This window comes from Neoarius graeffei, chromosome 4 (genome assembly GCF_027579695.1).
Source record: "Neoarius graeffei isolate fNeoGra1 chromosome 4, fNeoGra1.pri, whole genome shotgun sequence".
NCBI lineage: Eukaryota > Metazoa > Chordata > Actinopteri > Siluriformes > Ariidae > Neoarius > Neoarius graeffei.
Genome location: NC_083572.1, coordinates 64,391,810 through 64,407,734, shown reverse-complemented (window position 1 = coordinate 64,407,734; position 15,925 = coordinate 64,391,810). Strand labels below are relative to the sequence as shown.

The 15,925-nt window shown below is 42.5% G+C and overlaps 1 protein-coding gene across 3 annotated transcripts in view; it reads right to left on the bottom strand.

The window, feature by feature from the left end:
- Positions 1 to 800: 800 nt before the first annotated feature.
- plxnb1b (plexin b1b) overlaps positions 801 to 15,925 on the bottom strand; it is a 249,472-nt gene continuing 234,347 nt past the window's right edge. For all 3 annotated transcript variants that reach the window (XM_060919473.1, XM_060919475.1, XM_060919474.1), the window contains 10 exons: positions 12,873 to 13,038; positions 11,803 to 11,906; positions 11,615 to 11,699; positions 10,920 to 11,086; positions 10,636 to 10,796; positions 7,085 to 7,232; positions 4,264 to 4,328; positions 4,023 to 4,098; positions 3,833 to 3,907; positions 801 to 2,846 (listed from right to left, as the gene is read on the bottom strand). In XM_060919473.1, the coding sequence (XP_060775456.1) occupies positions 2,742 to 2,846; positions 3,833 to 3,907; positions 4,023 to 4,098; positions 4,264 to 4,328; positions 7,085 to 7,232; positions 10,636 to 10,796; positions 10,920 to 11,086; positions 11,615 to 11,699; positions 11,803 to 11,906; positions 12,873 to 13,038 (1,152 nt within the window). In that variant the 3' untranslated portion in view covers positions 801 to 2,741. The remainder of the gene's footprint in view (positions 2,847 to 3,832; positions 3,908 to 4,022; positions 4,099 to 4,263; positions 4,329 to 7,084; positions 7,233 to 10,635; positions 10,797 to 10,919; positions 11,087 to 11,614; positions 11,700 to 11,802; positions 11,907 to 12,872; positions 13,039 to 15,925) is intronic.

Genomic DNA, 15,925 nt, shown 5'->3' with positions numbered 1-15,925 from the left:
CGAACACACAGAGCTCGGGAACATTATTTTGAAGCATTTTTCCCCTCAACTGACTCAAAAGTGATCACTTTCCCACCTTTCACAGAACATCTGGATGCAGGTTTCTAACTTAACTCTCAGCTTCTTGCATGTAAAATCATCTCCTATGATGGAAATAAAATGAATTAAACACTCAACACAAAAGATTAGTTGAGGAGCCATAATGAGCTGCTTCCCACAGAAGTGGATGATTGTAATTCGAGGAGATTTCCATATTTTACAAAAGTATGACGTATAGCTGCAGAAAAGGGAACCAGCCGTAAAAACTGAAGTGTTATATAAATATTGTAATGTTTAGTCTAGAGAAGTTACACCTCGGGCGGCACGGTGGTGTAGTGGTGAGCGCTGTCGTCTCACAGCAAGAAGGTCCGGGTTCGAGCCCCGTGGCCGGCGAGGGCCTTTCTGTGCGGAGTTTGCATGTTCTCCCTGTGTCTGCGTGGGTTTCCTCCGGGTGCTCCGGTTTCCCCCACAGTCCAAAGACATGCAGGTTAGGTTAACTGGTGGCTCTAAATTGACCGTAGGTGTGAATGTGAGTGTGAATGGTTGTCTGTGTCTATGTGTCAGCCCTGTGATGACCTGGCGACTTGTCCAGGGTGTACCCCGCCTTTCGCCCGTAGTCAGCTGGGATAGGCTCCAGCTTGCCTGCGACCCTGTAGAACAGGATAAAGCGGCTAGAGATAATGAGATGAGATGAGATGAAGTTACACCTCGAAAGAACTACAGTATTTGAATTCATGTTTCAGATTAGAAATTCAGTCAACTTCATTTAGAATATTTTATTAAATCTCCATATAATTTGTAAAATTTTTCACATACTGTTGGTAAGAAGCTACAGCCGAAAGACAATCATTACATACGATGATATTAACAACATATTGTAAAACGTACAGAGCCTGCTCTAGTCTACACATAATTTACAGAACCTAATGATAGTTACAGCTTTATACTTCCTTCTGAAACTTCTGCACGTTACATCACACCACTAATTACATGTGTGGTCCATGTATCTTACATTTAATGGACCATTGAACCATTTATGTATCATTAGTTCCAGATTTCTGCATATTAGCCTCTTTTTAAATCAACTGTGTTCCTGAAGTTTTCTCTCCCTTTCTATGCATCTGTTTCAGGATGGATGCTAATCAGCTTTTGTTAAAAAAAAAAAAAAAAACCTCCACTAAAATTAAAATGGCTAGTGATCAATGCGCTTGCTGAAAATGATAAGCTGAAGGTTACCAAAAACTCGGCTCCATAAACTGAACATGTTCTATCTAGTGTGCATGTGAAGCGATGCAGCAAAACAAAATATTAAATCTATACTTAAGTATGAATCGAACATGTCACACACACACCCACACAAGCAAAAATACTTTTAAAAGGCTAATTATTTGGAGATCAGCTTCTCTCATACCACATAAAAGGAATGTTAGAGCAGAACCGACAATGTCCAAAAACAGAGCATACTTCAGTCATTACACCTTACACGTTTACAGCGTCGTGTTCCTGCATACTGCCCTTCCAGTGATTCTTATACAATGAAAAAAGTACGAGAAACAATAATAAATGAATTAAAATGTGGTGGTGGGTGGGGTGAAACGTGGTGCGATCACCAGCTATTTCTTTAGTGCCATACATGGAAAATACATTAAAACAAAATGTTGAAATGTGTCCGAGTGCTCGATTAGAGATGACTGACAGCTTTTGCCTGTACTGCATTTTTCCTTTAGTATCAGAGCGCCTTTTAATGACCTGGACGGATGATATATACAGTTGTGGAAGAAACAGAAGACGCATGTTACACGTTAAATAAATAATAATCTAAAATGACAAGATTCCGCATTGATGTTTTACACCATGAAAATTTTGTCTTTCGCTCCCAACAGGCAGGAGAAATACAATGACCATAGACAAAACCCTCACTTCATTATATTAGTACACACAGTAACTGCTGCATGGAAGGGTGCAGTCTGGATATTGGCAACACGCACAGAACGAAAGACGTCGAGAGAATCGGAAAGAGAAACACACGAGGAGGTAGAGAACGGCAGGAAGAAGAAAATGTTCTGTGAGGCACAGATTTAGTTTTTGACCTGTAGAAGTCATTTTCAGGCTTTTTAAAGCCTTACTTGTCTCTAATTCGACAGGTATCGTGTTCCTCCTCAGTATATATCTGCCTACGTGGAACAAAACTGCATTAACTTGCAGGACTGACTTTGAATGGTGTAAGCGGCTGGAACTGGCGAGACCACAATCGCTCTTTGTGTTGGGAAACTTGCAGTAGTCACCTGATCGAGTAGCGGAGGAGACGGACAACGCGGCTGTTCCTGTTGCAGTGACTTCACTCATGTCCCACCAAAGCGGTCCACGCCCTCCTCGTTTTCTCCTGAAGGACCGTCAGAGATCTGCCTCCTGAACCTCATTGTGAGGATGCCGAAGAGCCTCCGATTCACTAATCTCTCAAATAATGACACAAACTATGTAGTCTTATCACACACAGAGTCCTCGTTTCCTATGTAAAGTGGCAGTGTGTTTACTCCGTCGCTGAAGTCAACAGCCACAGTGCTGTGGTTCTCACTTGCTGCTTCTACACAACTCTCTGCAGTAACTACATACAGTAGGTCCATTCTTCAGTGCAACCCATGTCATTCACCTTCTCCTTATTTCTTTTCCCTCCTATCAATCAACTCATCATGACCTCTTAATTACAAGTCTGTCACTTTGTTTTCCACCGCGGCTGCGATCTGTTGAAGTCGATAACCAAGCTGCATCTTCTGAGCTGTGGTGTCCTCTTCTAAGGCAGTGATGATCTGAAATGCACAGAGTACGCATGTTAATTAAAGCTACGGTCACACTACAGCTCACGATGCTTTGCGATGGGTGATTGATGAAAATGAGGCGTTTTGGTGATGATACATGGCGATATATAGGCGAGCTAAAATTTGTGGACACACGGCATGACATTGACTGTCATGCCTTCACACGCTCGGGCAACCACGATCAGCATGTACATATAAGGACCCTGTTTTGATAGGGCTTTTGTGACGTATAATCGTTGCCACTGTCACGTTTATTTAAGATTCTGCTTTGCTTTTGGTTTTGTTTGTGTTTTGTTACTCGGACCTTGCCTCACGTTTCATTTTTGTAAATATCACGCCTGCTAATAAACACTTTTCCTGCACTTACATCTGTCTACCGCCGCATACTTGACAGAATATTTTGCAAAGTCTAAAAAACAGCGTCCTTATACGCGCGTGCTGATTGCGCTCAAGTCACCATCAGGTGTTTCCCATAATGACTAGGTTCCAAGCACCTGCACAACGTGCTCCGAAGGATCTCCAAATGTAAATCCACTCTTCAAGTCTCGGCGAAGGTTAGGTTATGCCGAGCCGCTGTGTTGATGAGGCTCCTGCGAGCATCAGGGACATGGATTCAAGAAAAACAGATCTCAAGAGGCTTAGCGAAGGTTCCTCAAGCATCGGGAAGTATTCCCAAACCCATCTGTGAGTATTCGCTGCTTAGTTTGCCGGCGAAAACATAGCCACCAAATTTCAATGCATGCAATGAAATTTTTCGTGATGTTTTTGGCCACTCACAAGGCAGAGACATAGCAAAAAAACAACTCGCGAAGCTTGGAGAACATTCGCTTTGCACCATACGATTGGTGGCGATGCGAACGATTTTTCATCGCCAAGTATTCACAAACCCATCGCGAGCTGTAGCGTGACCAGGGCCTAAAGTTTCTTTCTCGCCACTTCATCTAATGTCCATGCCTAATATTATTATTCATACATACCTGGTCATAATATTTGTTGATATACTTGTACAGCTCATGCAGGGCCACTAGGTAATTCAGCTCTCCGGTGTAATTCTAGGCAGAAGGACAGGGAAGTCAGGAAAATGTCTTTAAATACACTGCAGGAATCAGGACTCCTCTGATTAAGATGAATGAAATGAAGGTTGATGATTTAAAGGATTTCATTTACCCTGGAGAGCTCAGCTAAGGCAGAGTTCATCTCCTGATCACTAGCGGGGATGGTTTGTCTGATGTCAGCGTAGTACCTAAGATATTTGGACAAATTGAATTATAAAGTAAATGCTGACTCAAACAACAATTCATGTCGGTTCAGGATTTTAAGTCAAGTGCCTGCTTCAAAATCAAATATTTCAATATTCTGAAGGACATGCAAAAAAACCAACAACAAAAAACAAGTTTGTTCATCATACTTCTCCACCATCTGCTTATAACGAGGGATGTCTCTGGCATACAGCAGCTTGTTGATGGGGGAATCCTGAAGAAGAGAAGGACAAGATGTAAAATGAAAAGAAAAACAAAGGTTGATGTGTAAAAAAAAAAGTCTTTGTGGTATATTAGTTTAATTTCACATTAAAAATATGAAAAATTTAAGAGCAGCTCATTTATCCGAAGAAAATTCATCTCATTATCTCTAGCCGCTTTATCCTGTTCTACAGGGTCGCAGGCAAGCTGGAGCCTATCCCAGCTGACTATGGGCGAAAGGCAGGGTACACCCTGGACAAGTCACCAGGTCATCACAGGGCTGACACATAGACACAGACAACCATTCACACTCACATTCACACCTACGGTCAATTTAGAGTCACCAGTTAACCTAACCTGCATGTCTTTGGACTGTGGGGGAAACCGGAGCACCCGGAGGAAACCCACGCGGACACGGGGAGAACATGCAAACTCCGCACAGAAAGGCCCTCGTCAGCCACAGGGCTCGAACCCGGACCTTCTTGCTGTGAGGCGACAGCGCTAACCACTACACCACCGTGCCGCCCCGAAGAAAATTAGAAGTATTTAAAAAACAAAGCCGTTTTACAATTACTGGCATTCTTTGCATGTTCCCCTTTATATTTTGAACCGCGAGCTGGCCTAGTGGTTAGCGTGTCCGCTTCTCGACCGGGAGATTGCGAGTTCTACTTGCGGTCGGGTCATACCAAAGACCATCATAAAAATAGTACCTACCAGTACTGCCATCTGGTAAGGCACACTGCAATACAGATGCGAGTAGGGAAGTCAAACTCTCGTGGTTACCAGAGGACTAGCCCCCCACTGTAACCCTAGCTGTATAGGCAAGAAGCTGAGGGCTACAGAAACGGAGATCGACGCTGCACCCATACAGTACGCCTTAAAGAGCTGGTTAGTACTGGGACAGGAGATTACCTGGGAAGACCAGATCCTGATGTGGAGGGGACTTTGACTTGACTTTATATTTTGTTTTTTTTAATTCACCAGAATGTTTATGAACTCTTAAGTGGTGAGCAGTTATGTCCTGGTTCACTGAGGTATAAAAATGAAGTGATGGAGGTCAAATTCACATTCAACAACATGGAAACAAACAAACAAATAAATAAATAAATAAATAAAATGAAGCAACACCTTCATAAAACAGGCAATGGGTGTAAACAATGCCCATATCTATTTGTGCAATAATTGAGAAGGACAAGTGTAATGCACCTGCCTGGAAAAGGATGCAAGTGGATTTTGCCACTGGGTATTACAGGGGGATGGTTAGAGAGAGAAACATTTTTCCAAGGATTATGGTTGGAGAAGATGTTTGTTTGTTTTATCTGAAACCGCTTATCCGGTGCAGGGTCGCAGGGGGCAAGCTGGAGCCTATCCCAGCTGACCATGAGCGAGAGGCAGGGTACACCCTGGACAAGTCGCCAGCTCATTGCAGGGCTGACACACACATACAGACACAAACAACCATTCACACTCACGGTCAATTTAGAGCCACCAATTAACCTAACCTGCATATCCTTGGACTGTGGGAGGAAACCTACGCAGACACAGGGAGAACATGCAAACTCCACACAAAAAGGCCCTCATCAGCCGCTGGGTTCGAACCCAGAACCTTCTTGCTGTGATGCGACAGTGCTGACCACTACACTGCCCTTGGCGAAGATGGTTGGGCTTAAATATACTGTACTTGTGGGCTGCACTGCAGAGGAGTCCACAGGGGAGGACCTGAAGAGATCCTGTACTGAGGAGTGGTCACACACACACCCTTTTTGTATTCTCCAATTTCTTCAAGAATTATAGGAGAAGACTCGGTGCTATTAGGTTGGCAAAAGAAGGCTGTAAATGCAAGAGTGCCAATAACTGATACATGTGGCTATGGTAAGAAAAAAACTGATAAGGTTTGACTCAAGTTATTTCTCTCATAGTTTCAGCATGAAATTAAGCTAATTAACTATATATATATATATAGTTATACATATATATATATATATGGGGCGGCACGGTGGTGTAGTGGTTAGCGCTGTCGCCTCACAGCAAGAAGGTCCGGGTTCGAGCCCCGGGGCCGGCGAGGGCCTTTCTGTGTGGAGTTTGCATGTTCTCCCCGTGTCCGCGTGGGTTTCCTCCGGGTGCTCCGGTTTCCCCCACAGTCCAAAGACATGCAGGTTAGGTTAACTGGTGACTCTAAATTGACCGTAGGTGTGAATGTGAGTGTGAATGGTTGTCTGTGTCTATGTGTCAGCCCTGTGATGACCTGGCGACTTGTCCAGGGTGTACCCCGCCTTTCGCCCGTAGTCAGCTGGGATAGGCTCCAGCTTGCCTGCGACCCTGTAGAAGGATAAAGCGGCTAGAGATAATGAGATGAATGAGACTACCGTTCAAAAGTTTGGGGTCACTTTGAAATGTCCTTATTTTTGAAAGAAAAGCACTGTTCTTTTCAATGAAGATCACTTTAAACTAATCAGAAATCCACTCTATACATTGCTAATGTGGTAAATGACTATTCTAGCCTAACCTGCCTGTCATTTTTACAACTTATGGTGGTCAATAAAAGTGTGACTTTTCATGGAAAACACAAAATTGTCTGGGTGACCCCAAACTTTTGAATGGTAGTGTATATATATATATATATATATATATATATATATATATATATATATATATATACACACACACACACACACACACACACACAGAGAGAGAGAGAGAGATAAGCATTTACCCATCTTTATCTAGGGTACTAATAATTGTGGAATCGACTGTATATTCTTGTCTCACCCTGCCCAGTTTGTGCTCAGCAATGGTGCAGGAATCCATGAAGGTCTGAGCGATGACCGACAGGACAGCGTCCACGTTGTCGGATGCCTGCACGTCAAAGATGAACTGAGGGTTCTTCACAATGTTGATCCAGAATCGCAGAGGCAGACTGGAGCAGGTAGAGAACACAACGCTGTTACTATCGCATCAGTCTTTTTGTCATCTCTAATAGACCTCTCTGCAGGATTGGAGTTTTTATCCATTTTCTGCCACATCCCACAGTTATCCAACTGTCTGCACCAAGATTTTAGCTTTAATGAAAGGTATTGGGTATGCACGTTCTCTCTTTGAGAGTAGCAAAATCCCACTCCTGATCCCAGTCTCACTGCTCACCTCTAACCTGTAGCTGTTCCAAACATGAACAGGAAAATGTTGATTTATTATTTATGGTTATAAAACCGCAAGCTAATCAAGTGTTTGTAATAGTAGTGGCCTCGGTTTTTAAAGCAGTCTGCAAAAATATGCTTTGATCATCTGAAGGAGTTAAAAAAAAAAAAAAACAACTTCACTAAGGCCCTGTCCACACGGCAACGGATTCAGGTGAATCTGATAAAATTGTTTATCGTTTCGGCCTGGCATCCACACGGCACCGGTGTTTTGGGTGCCCCAAAACGAAATCTTTTGAGAACGGGTTCCAGAGTGGAAAAATCTGGCAACGGCGCCGTTGCGAAGTCGTCTGGATGAGTAGAACGGATTTGTTTACGATGACGTCACAACCACATGACTGTCAGTGCTTCATGCTGGGTAGAAGTGTAACGAACTCGATGCGAGTTGTCAACAAATCCTATAACTTGGTTCATGAAATGCGCTTACAAAATATTTTCACTGTGAATATTTATTGTGTAATGGTGCAAAGTGAGAGAGAGAGAGTGAGAGAGAGAGAGAGAGAATAGCCCTTAGGGCAGAGTCTTTAGTCCAAACACTGCGGAAGCAGTACCAAACCGCGCACCGCCCGTGCGCTTTCAAAAAACAAAAACAATCCCGCCAGCAAACACAGGAAAAAAAAAGAGCGATCTCACCTCTTCAGATGTTGGTTTAAGTCCGACAATACATTCCTCAAAAAGGGCATAGAAGAACAAAGTAATCCATCAACGTGTAGCATTCAATTTATTCCGGACCATTAAAGAATTCTGGAGGATATCAGAATGTTGGCGTACCGGCTTCCATCTACCCCCATTCATTCCTCTTTCCGCGTCTTTCGTTTTACGCTACTGATTAATAATCAAAACTTTATGTGGCTGATGCTACAGAAGAAGGGGTTTATGCGCATGCGTCTACTACTTCTTCTATTGTTCTGGTGTCTCCGATGGGACTGTCTTACAGCGCACGTAGAGGTGTGGCATGTGTATTGCATCGTTTTCAGCAAGCGTTGCGTTGCCATATGAACCTGATATTTTACTGATCCGTTGCCCATGTGGACGCGATATTTAAAAAAAAAATCTCGTTGCCGTTGTCGTGTGGATGTAGCCTAAGTATATACAGTTTTGTCTTTTTCTCGCAGCTCTTTCCAGTCACCATATTAGGTTATCTAAAATGTCCTAATTAACATTTCCATACTTCTTCTTCTTTTCCCCCATAGCCAGCAAGGGCACCACTGATGACATCTTAACAGTCCATCGTTGGTGTGTCTAGGGCATTTAAACTTGACGGAGTCCATCCCTCTCCAAGTTTCATCAACGGACAATTTAGAGACACAGTCCAAAGACAACTGCATGTCTTTGGACTGTGGGGGAAACCGGAGCACCCAGAGGAAACCTACACAGACACGGGGAGAACATGCAAACTCCACACAGGAAGGCTCCTCGTAGGCCGTGAGGCTCGAATCCAGAACCTTCTTGCTGTGAGGTGACAGTGCTAACCACTGCACCACCGTGCCATCCAACAGTTCCATACTACGGGAAGTAACCTGTATGTTAAATCAGTACTCCAGCATTTGCTACTTCATAAGGCAGAGTAACCTGCTATTTGCAATGTCAGTATAATGTAAGTAGTCTGTGTTAGTTGGAGCCATAGACCTATAACCGCAAGAATGCACATGCATCTCTAGTGTGATTTAGATAACAGTTTTTAAAAGCTTGTAAAAATTGCTGGCATTTATATCTACTGAAGTGAAGAAAAATGACAAGAGAGCAGAGGTGGACAATAACGAAGTATATTTACTTGAGTACTGTACTTAAGTACACTTTTTGAGTATCTGTACTTTACTTGAGTATTTTTTTTTTGGAAACTTATGACTTTAATTTCAGTACATTTGAAAGGCAAATATCGTACTTTTCACTCCACTACATTTCTGTCAAGGTCCTCGTTACTTGTAACTATGTAGTGGCTTTAAAAGTGGATGTTTTTTGTTTTCTTTTCTAAAACGTGACTGGTTTTTTTCGCAGGTGACACTGAGACAGTCTATCAGTAAATCACTAGGGTCACGTCACATCCATAGACTGGATAAAATCAAGATCAATGATTTCTCAGCAGCATTATTTAACACGATCAGTTGATGGCAGAATGGAAGGAGGCGGTTCTTCTGGGGAACGCACGCATCCAGGGCTATAGCTAGAACCCATGTTTCAGTTTCAGTTTTCTGAAAGGATTAAAGATTCATTTAGTTTTAAATGTTTGCTTTGTTTGCCTAAAATGAACCACATCACGGCCTACAAAAACTCGCCGTCCAACCCGCGGAAGCATATTGAGGTGTGTAAACGTTTTATTCCAAGAGAAATCTTGCAATGAAGTTGTCTGTGCTTTTAGAGCTAGCGATAACGTTGCAATAGCTATGTAGTCTGATTAGTCAAATGACTTTGTATGGATTTGCCCGCCAAGTTGCCGTAGCCTTGTCCACAGCTAACATTAACACATAGCTAGTTAACTTGGACACTGTTAGTTAGCATGTACAAACAGAGTTACGCTAACATGAGTAATGCTAACTTATCTGAAGTCCTTTCAGAAATATGGTTTAGCATAATCTTGCCAAATAAACAATGTAGAAATCTTTCTTTTCTAGTAGCGTTAGCTACCCAATATGATTTCGAGTTTGAAAAGAGTTTGCAAGCATGTCAGGTGGAGCTTCACTGACTAGTGAGCTTAACGTTAAACCACCATGATGGCACAGCATGTGCTCATTTTGTGAATTCACATTTCTGTCTTTGGTAACGGCGTTAGGTTTTGTAAGCGTTGTGGCAATAATACAACGATGCGTTGACAGAAAATGTACTTTTAATACTTAAGTATTTTTAAAAGCAAGTACTTCAGTACTTTAACTTCAGTAAAAATTTGACTGGACAACTTTCACTTGTATTGGAGTAACATTTGACCAGCGGGATCTGTACTTTGACTTAAGTAATGAAGTTGGGTACTTTGTCCACCTCTGCAAGAGATGGAGGTTACAGTTCATCTACAGTATTACTGTAACTCCTAATAGTCTTCCAAACTTCCCTTTTAATTTCCCCATCACTCCATACACATCTATTCTAGCAAAACATTTTGATTTCCATGCTGTGACGTCAAGGACTTAGTACCTGTTGGTTTTCCAAATATGGATTGTTTCTGGGTCCGAGATGCCGTGATTAGTTGCCTGATCATCCAGCAGGTCAAAGAAGTATTTCACAGCGAGAGGAACGGGCCGACTTGTGCTCAGAATCACGGTGAACAGATCATCAACAAACTTCTGCAGCGTGCCCTACAGACAGCAGGTGACGGCATTAGTTACGCACAGTGTAGCAGCTACTGTCTCCCGACACTGTCTCAGACACACCGAGCTCCACGATCATGGAGTATTTCAGTAGGTGAAAGTGTACCATACCTTCATGGAGAGCAGTCGTGTGAGGTAGATCTCCGGTATGGCCTTGGCCCTCTCTCTTTCTCTCAAACTGCCTCTTCTGTGTTTGGGCAGTTCAGGTTCCTCACTGGCCTTTACAAGATGCCACAGTCTGACTCCACCCTCATCTGCATCCTCTAGCATGGGCGTCTCTGAGGAGCGAAACATACATGAGAAATCTCCCACCCAGACTCGAATGTGTGTGAGAAGCTGACCTACTAAGCTAAGGCATGCTGAGCTCATTTAAAATTATACATTGGAGGAAAACATCCCTAAAAATACAAGGCATCATTTTATTATTTTAGGAACAGTGGTTACTTCTGCTTATTGCTGCACTTTATCCACACTGGAACCAGAGCCAAAATGGTAGTTGTAAGTGACTGTACTATTAAAGCCAAGACAAACTGTGCTGAAATACATATGGATCAAACACAAGTGTGAAATAACCCACACTTTGTGGTCCAGGGAATTTACAGCCAAAGTTCAATTTGCACGAAACTGAGAACATTTCTATTCAACTGCTCCATTCTTGCCTTGTCATTTACTGAAGACAGAAGAACTGCAGCTCGGAAACATGTATTCATGAAGAAAATGGTTGGTTTCCTGTCATGCCGTCACTACATAATGTCAGCATAGGTTCAAAATTTAAGGTCTCGAGAGGTGCTGTTGTATGTACTCACTCTCTCCTGCCACATAGTCATGGTTGTCATGGTGGATGTGTTTGCTATGTCGTGGCACCAGAGCGACTGTAGCTCCATCAGGAACCTGAGAAGTGAGAGATTAAAAAAAGTTTGTTAGAGAAAAAAAAAAGCTTGGTAAATAAATTTGGTAGCGGTACTAGTGTATAGTGTAATGAAACTGTGTGCACCTTGTAATGCTGAAGCGTATTAAGGCGTTTCCAGTTGCCCTGCGCTACAGATGTTAGATCTTCATCTGAGAGAATGAGGTGACCTGCGACGCCTGAACGCCATTCTGCGAACACATCCACCACCATAAATACAAACAGTTATTCCACGAAATCGAGTCGTACATGAGCTGATCGCTGACGAGGCGCATAGCGCTGAGTCGGCTATAAGCCATGTACGATGAGATTGAGTGGAATAACTGTTTTATTCTATCCACATTCACTGGATTTTGAAAAACAGAGCATTTTTATTTTTTGCAAATTCGATAAATAAAAACTTTATACAAAACGTCTGACAAAATCATTTCCGCTTAGAATGTAAACAAACCGGCAAAATGACAGTAGCAATTTGTGAAAAATACTATAATAATTCTTGAAAAATAAAAAAAGATATGTTCTTACCATCAAATACTGTCATTCCATATTTTGTTGCTTTATTTTATTTTATTTTTTGCAACCGTGAGTTGGCCGAGTGGTTAGTGTGTCCGCCTCTCGATCGGGAGATCATGACTTCTACTCATGGTCGGGTCATACCAAAGACCAGCATAAAAATGGTACCTACTGCCGTCTGGCAAGGCACGCTGTAATACTGATGCGAGTGGGGAGTCAAACTCTTGCGGTTACCAGAGGACTAGCCCCCCACTGTAACCCTAGCTATGTAATAGGCGAGAGGCCGAGGGTTATGGAAACGGAGATTGGCACGGCCACATGGCATGGGAAGGACTTTGATTTCTATTTTTTGGGGTTTTGTTTTCGAGTAGAGTTTTTATTTCGTCCTTGGTTAGTTCAACAACATGCTCCGCCATTTTGTTTTTCTGTACTCACGGTATGTGAGCTGATAGCCTAGTAGTAGAGTAGCCAATCAGAGCATGCGATTGCTCATATCCAGTGAATGTGGATAGAATAAAAACAGTTACAGAATGTTTCAGAAGGAAAAGGAGGAAATAAACAAGACAGGCTGAGTTTAAATATATACATTTAGGAACGTGTGTAATATTCACGTTAAATATAGAGCAAAGAAAGACTGTTCTTACCCAAGTCCAATGAATCTGTGTGCGGTCTATGGGAGTACGAGGTTCCCTTATAGACCTGGTCTAGAATCTTCTCCTTGACTTGGGTTATAGTGTCACAGTCTAATACTTTCGCTGCTACTGGCTGAGTCTCATTCATTCCTACTCCCTGCATCAGCACGTTCAGAGTCTAGAAAAAGAAGGAAAAAAAAACAACCAAAAAAACCCAAGGGTCTGTGGTTGGTGAGGTTTCATTCGATCTACAATAACTTCAAATTTACTCTCCACTGACCTTAAACACAACTCAGGGGATTATAAACAGTCACTAACAGTGCGTTTACAGCACAGCTTGCCAAAAAAAATAACCTGAACCAAGACTAATCATATTCTGGCCAGCTGCATGTGTTGGTTTCCAACCATCTGAAGGTACCATAGAAGGTTATTGCATGGTGACTAGTGATGAGCAATAGTAGTGAAGTGCTACTTGAAATTAAAACAATGATTCTGAAATTAATCTATGCAGATCACCTTTTTAGTTTAAATGTATAGCACTGATGGATATCTCTATCACAGGGGAAACCATTAAGAGTGAAACACTGGCCAAAAGGAAGAATGCAGAGTAACTTTCACTTAACAGCTGCGTATATATCCATCCACTATCCGTAACCGCTTATCCTGTGCAGGGTCGCGGACAAGCTGGATCCTATCCCAGCTGACTACGGGCGAAAGGCGGGGTACACCCTGGACAAGTCGCCAGGTCATCACAGGGCTGACACATAGACACAGACAACCATTCACACTCACATTCACACCTACGCTCAATTTAGAGTCACCAGTTAACCTAACCTGCATGTCTTTGGACTGTGGGGGAAACCGGAGCACCCGGAGGAAACCCACGCAGACACGGGGAGAACATGCAAACTCCGCACAGAAAGGCCCCCGTCGGCCGCTGGGCTCAAACCTAGAACCTTCTTGCTGTGAGGTGACAGTGCTAACCACTACACCACCATGCCACCTGTATGTATCTAAACACAGTCAAGTTACACAATACTTTAATGAAAATACAGAGGAGTTTATCAGACGATGTTAAAATACAACCAAAGCAAGGCTGAATCTCTATTGGTATTCTAGAATGTGCATGTAGGGCACTAGGTAGCGGTGTACAGCATTATTATATTATAGATGTAGGGCACAAACAAAGAGAAAGGCGGTAGTCATTTGGGGTTCAGCCTAATCGTCACAGGTATGGAATGATAAAGCTAAATAATGAGAAGAAAACATTGCTGTGGATAAATAAATACAACAAATATGAAACTTTATAGAATGGTAGTATAACTGCACTGTGACGCTTCACTCTTCGTATCACTCCACTTGTCTGTGTTCACTGTGCAAAATTCCAACTCTAGCAATAGCTGATTAAAACTGTTACTAGAGTTAGCGACATCATCAGCAAGCACGGCAAATGATTAACACATTGTCTGATGAAGGTGAAAAGGAAGAAGAGAAGCAAATTTCACCAGATGCACCTTTAACGGGAATGTACAAATTAATGTGTGATAGCTAACAGGCTACCCTACGGGCTAGTAAAGTGTGGCTTTTTCAGGATCTATTTCCAGTTATAAAGCAAAAATAAACAAAATATTTGGTCATACTATGTTGAAATGTCTCATCTCATCTCATTATCTGTAGCCACTTTATCCTGTTCTACAGGGTGGCAGGCAAGCTGGAGCCTATCCCAGCTGACTACGGGCGAAAGGCGGGGTACACCCTGGACAAGTCGCCAGGTCATCACAGGGCTGACACATAGACACAGACAACCATTCACACTCACATTCACACCTACGGTCAATTTAGAGTCACCAGTTAACCTAACCTGCATGTCTTTGGACTGTGGGGGAAACCGGAGCACCCGGAGGAAACCCACGCGGACACGGGGAGAACATGCAAACTCCACACAGAAAGGCCCTCGCCAGCCACGGGGCTCGAACCCGGACCTTCTTGTTGTGAGGCGACAGCGCTAACCACTACACCACCGTGCCGCCCATGTTGAAATGTTTAGTTCTTATTTATAGAACTATTCTATAACAGCAATATTGCACTCATAATTGTGCGGTTATACTGATTATTATACATACAGGACACTTTTTCGATGGAATAAAAACATGCAATCTATTCCCTTCTAGCGGCTTCCATTCATTTGGTTTGATAACATGCAATATTGTTCACATATCGCTTATCCTATGTGTATTACGTCACTCTACCCAATGGAGAATGAGCGTTGAATATGGTTTACGATATTGCATGGTTGTCAAGACAACATGGCGTCACACGTCGGAGACGTAAAATTTCCGCGCTAGCGAGTGACTGTGACAATTTGTAAACAAACATGGCCGCCAGGCTTGCTTCGTTAAATACAGAAGATTTTGAGAGAATTTTGAAAGAGAAAGATGCGTTGAACACCTGAAAGGAATGTGTATGTATTATAATAATAATACTGGCTGGCTTTTTTTCATGGTATAGCAGATATATTCCATTCAGCTAGCATGATATTGAACTTGTCTGATTATTTAAATATTGGGATGGCTGTGATTAGCTATGGCACGCCATGCCGCCTGTGGCCTCATACCTATAGCCAAGCCGATATTCAGTATAATCGTACGCTTTCTTGTGTGATATTGCTTAATTCAACTCGAAATATAACATTCTCTTTTAAGTGTGCCAGAAAAAGGACATTTAAAAAGAGAAGCTTTGGCAAACAGCCAAAATGCACCTGAATTTTATGAAATTGCAATATGCGTATTACCAACATATAACAGACAATCCTGAAAAGTTTTGTGAAATTCCTCAAAAAATTGTGAGAGGAGTTGATTTCAGAAGGTGAGCACCTTTCCTGGGATGGACGGACATCGCCACAACATAATCCCCCTTCGGGCCTTTTGGCCAGCGGGGGATAAAAATTGTGAGGGAAGTTGATTTCAGAAAGCAAGCACGCCTTGATGAAATTGCCAAAGTACAAGTTTGTTAATAATCAAGGGTATAACTCTGGTAAAATTTGCCCAAATTAAACGAAATTTCAA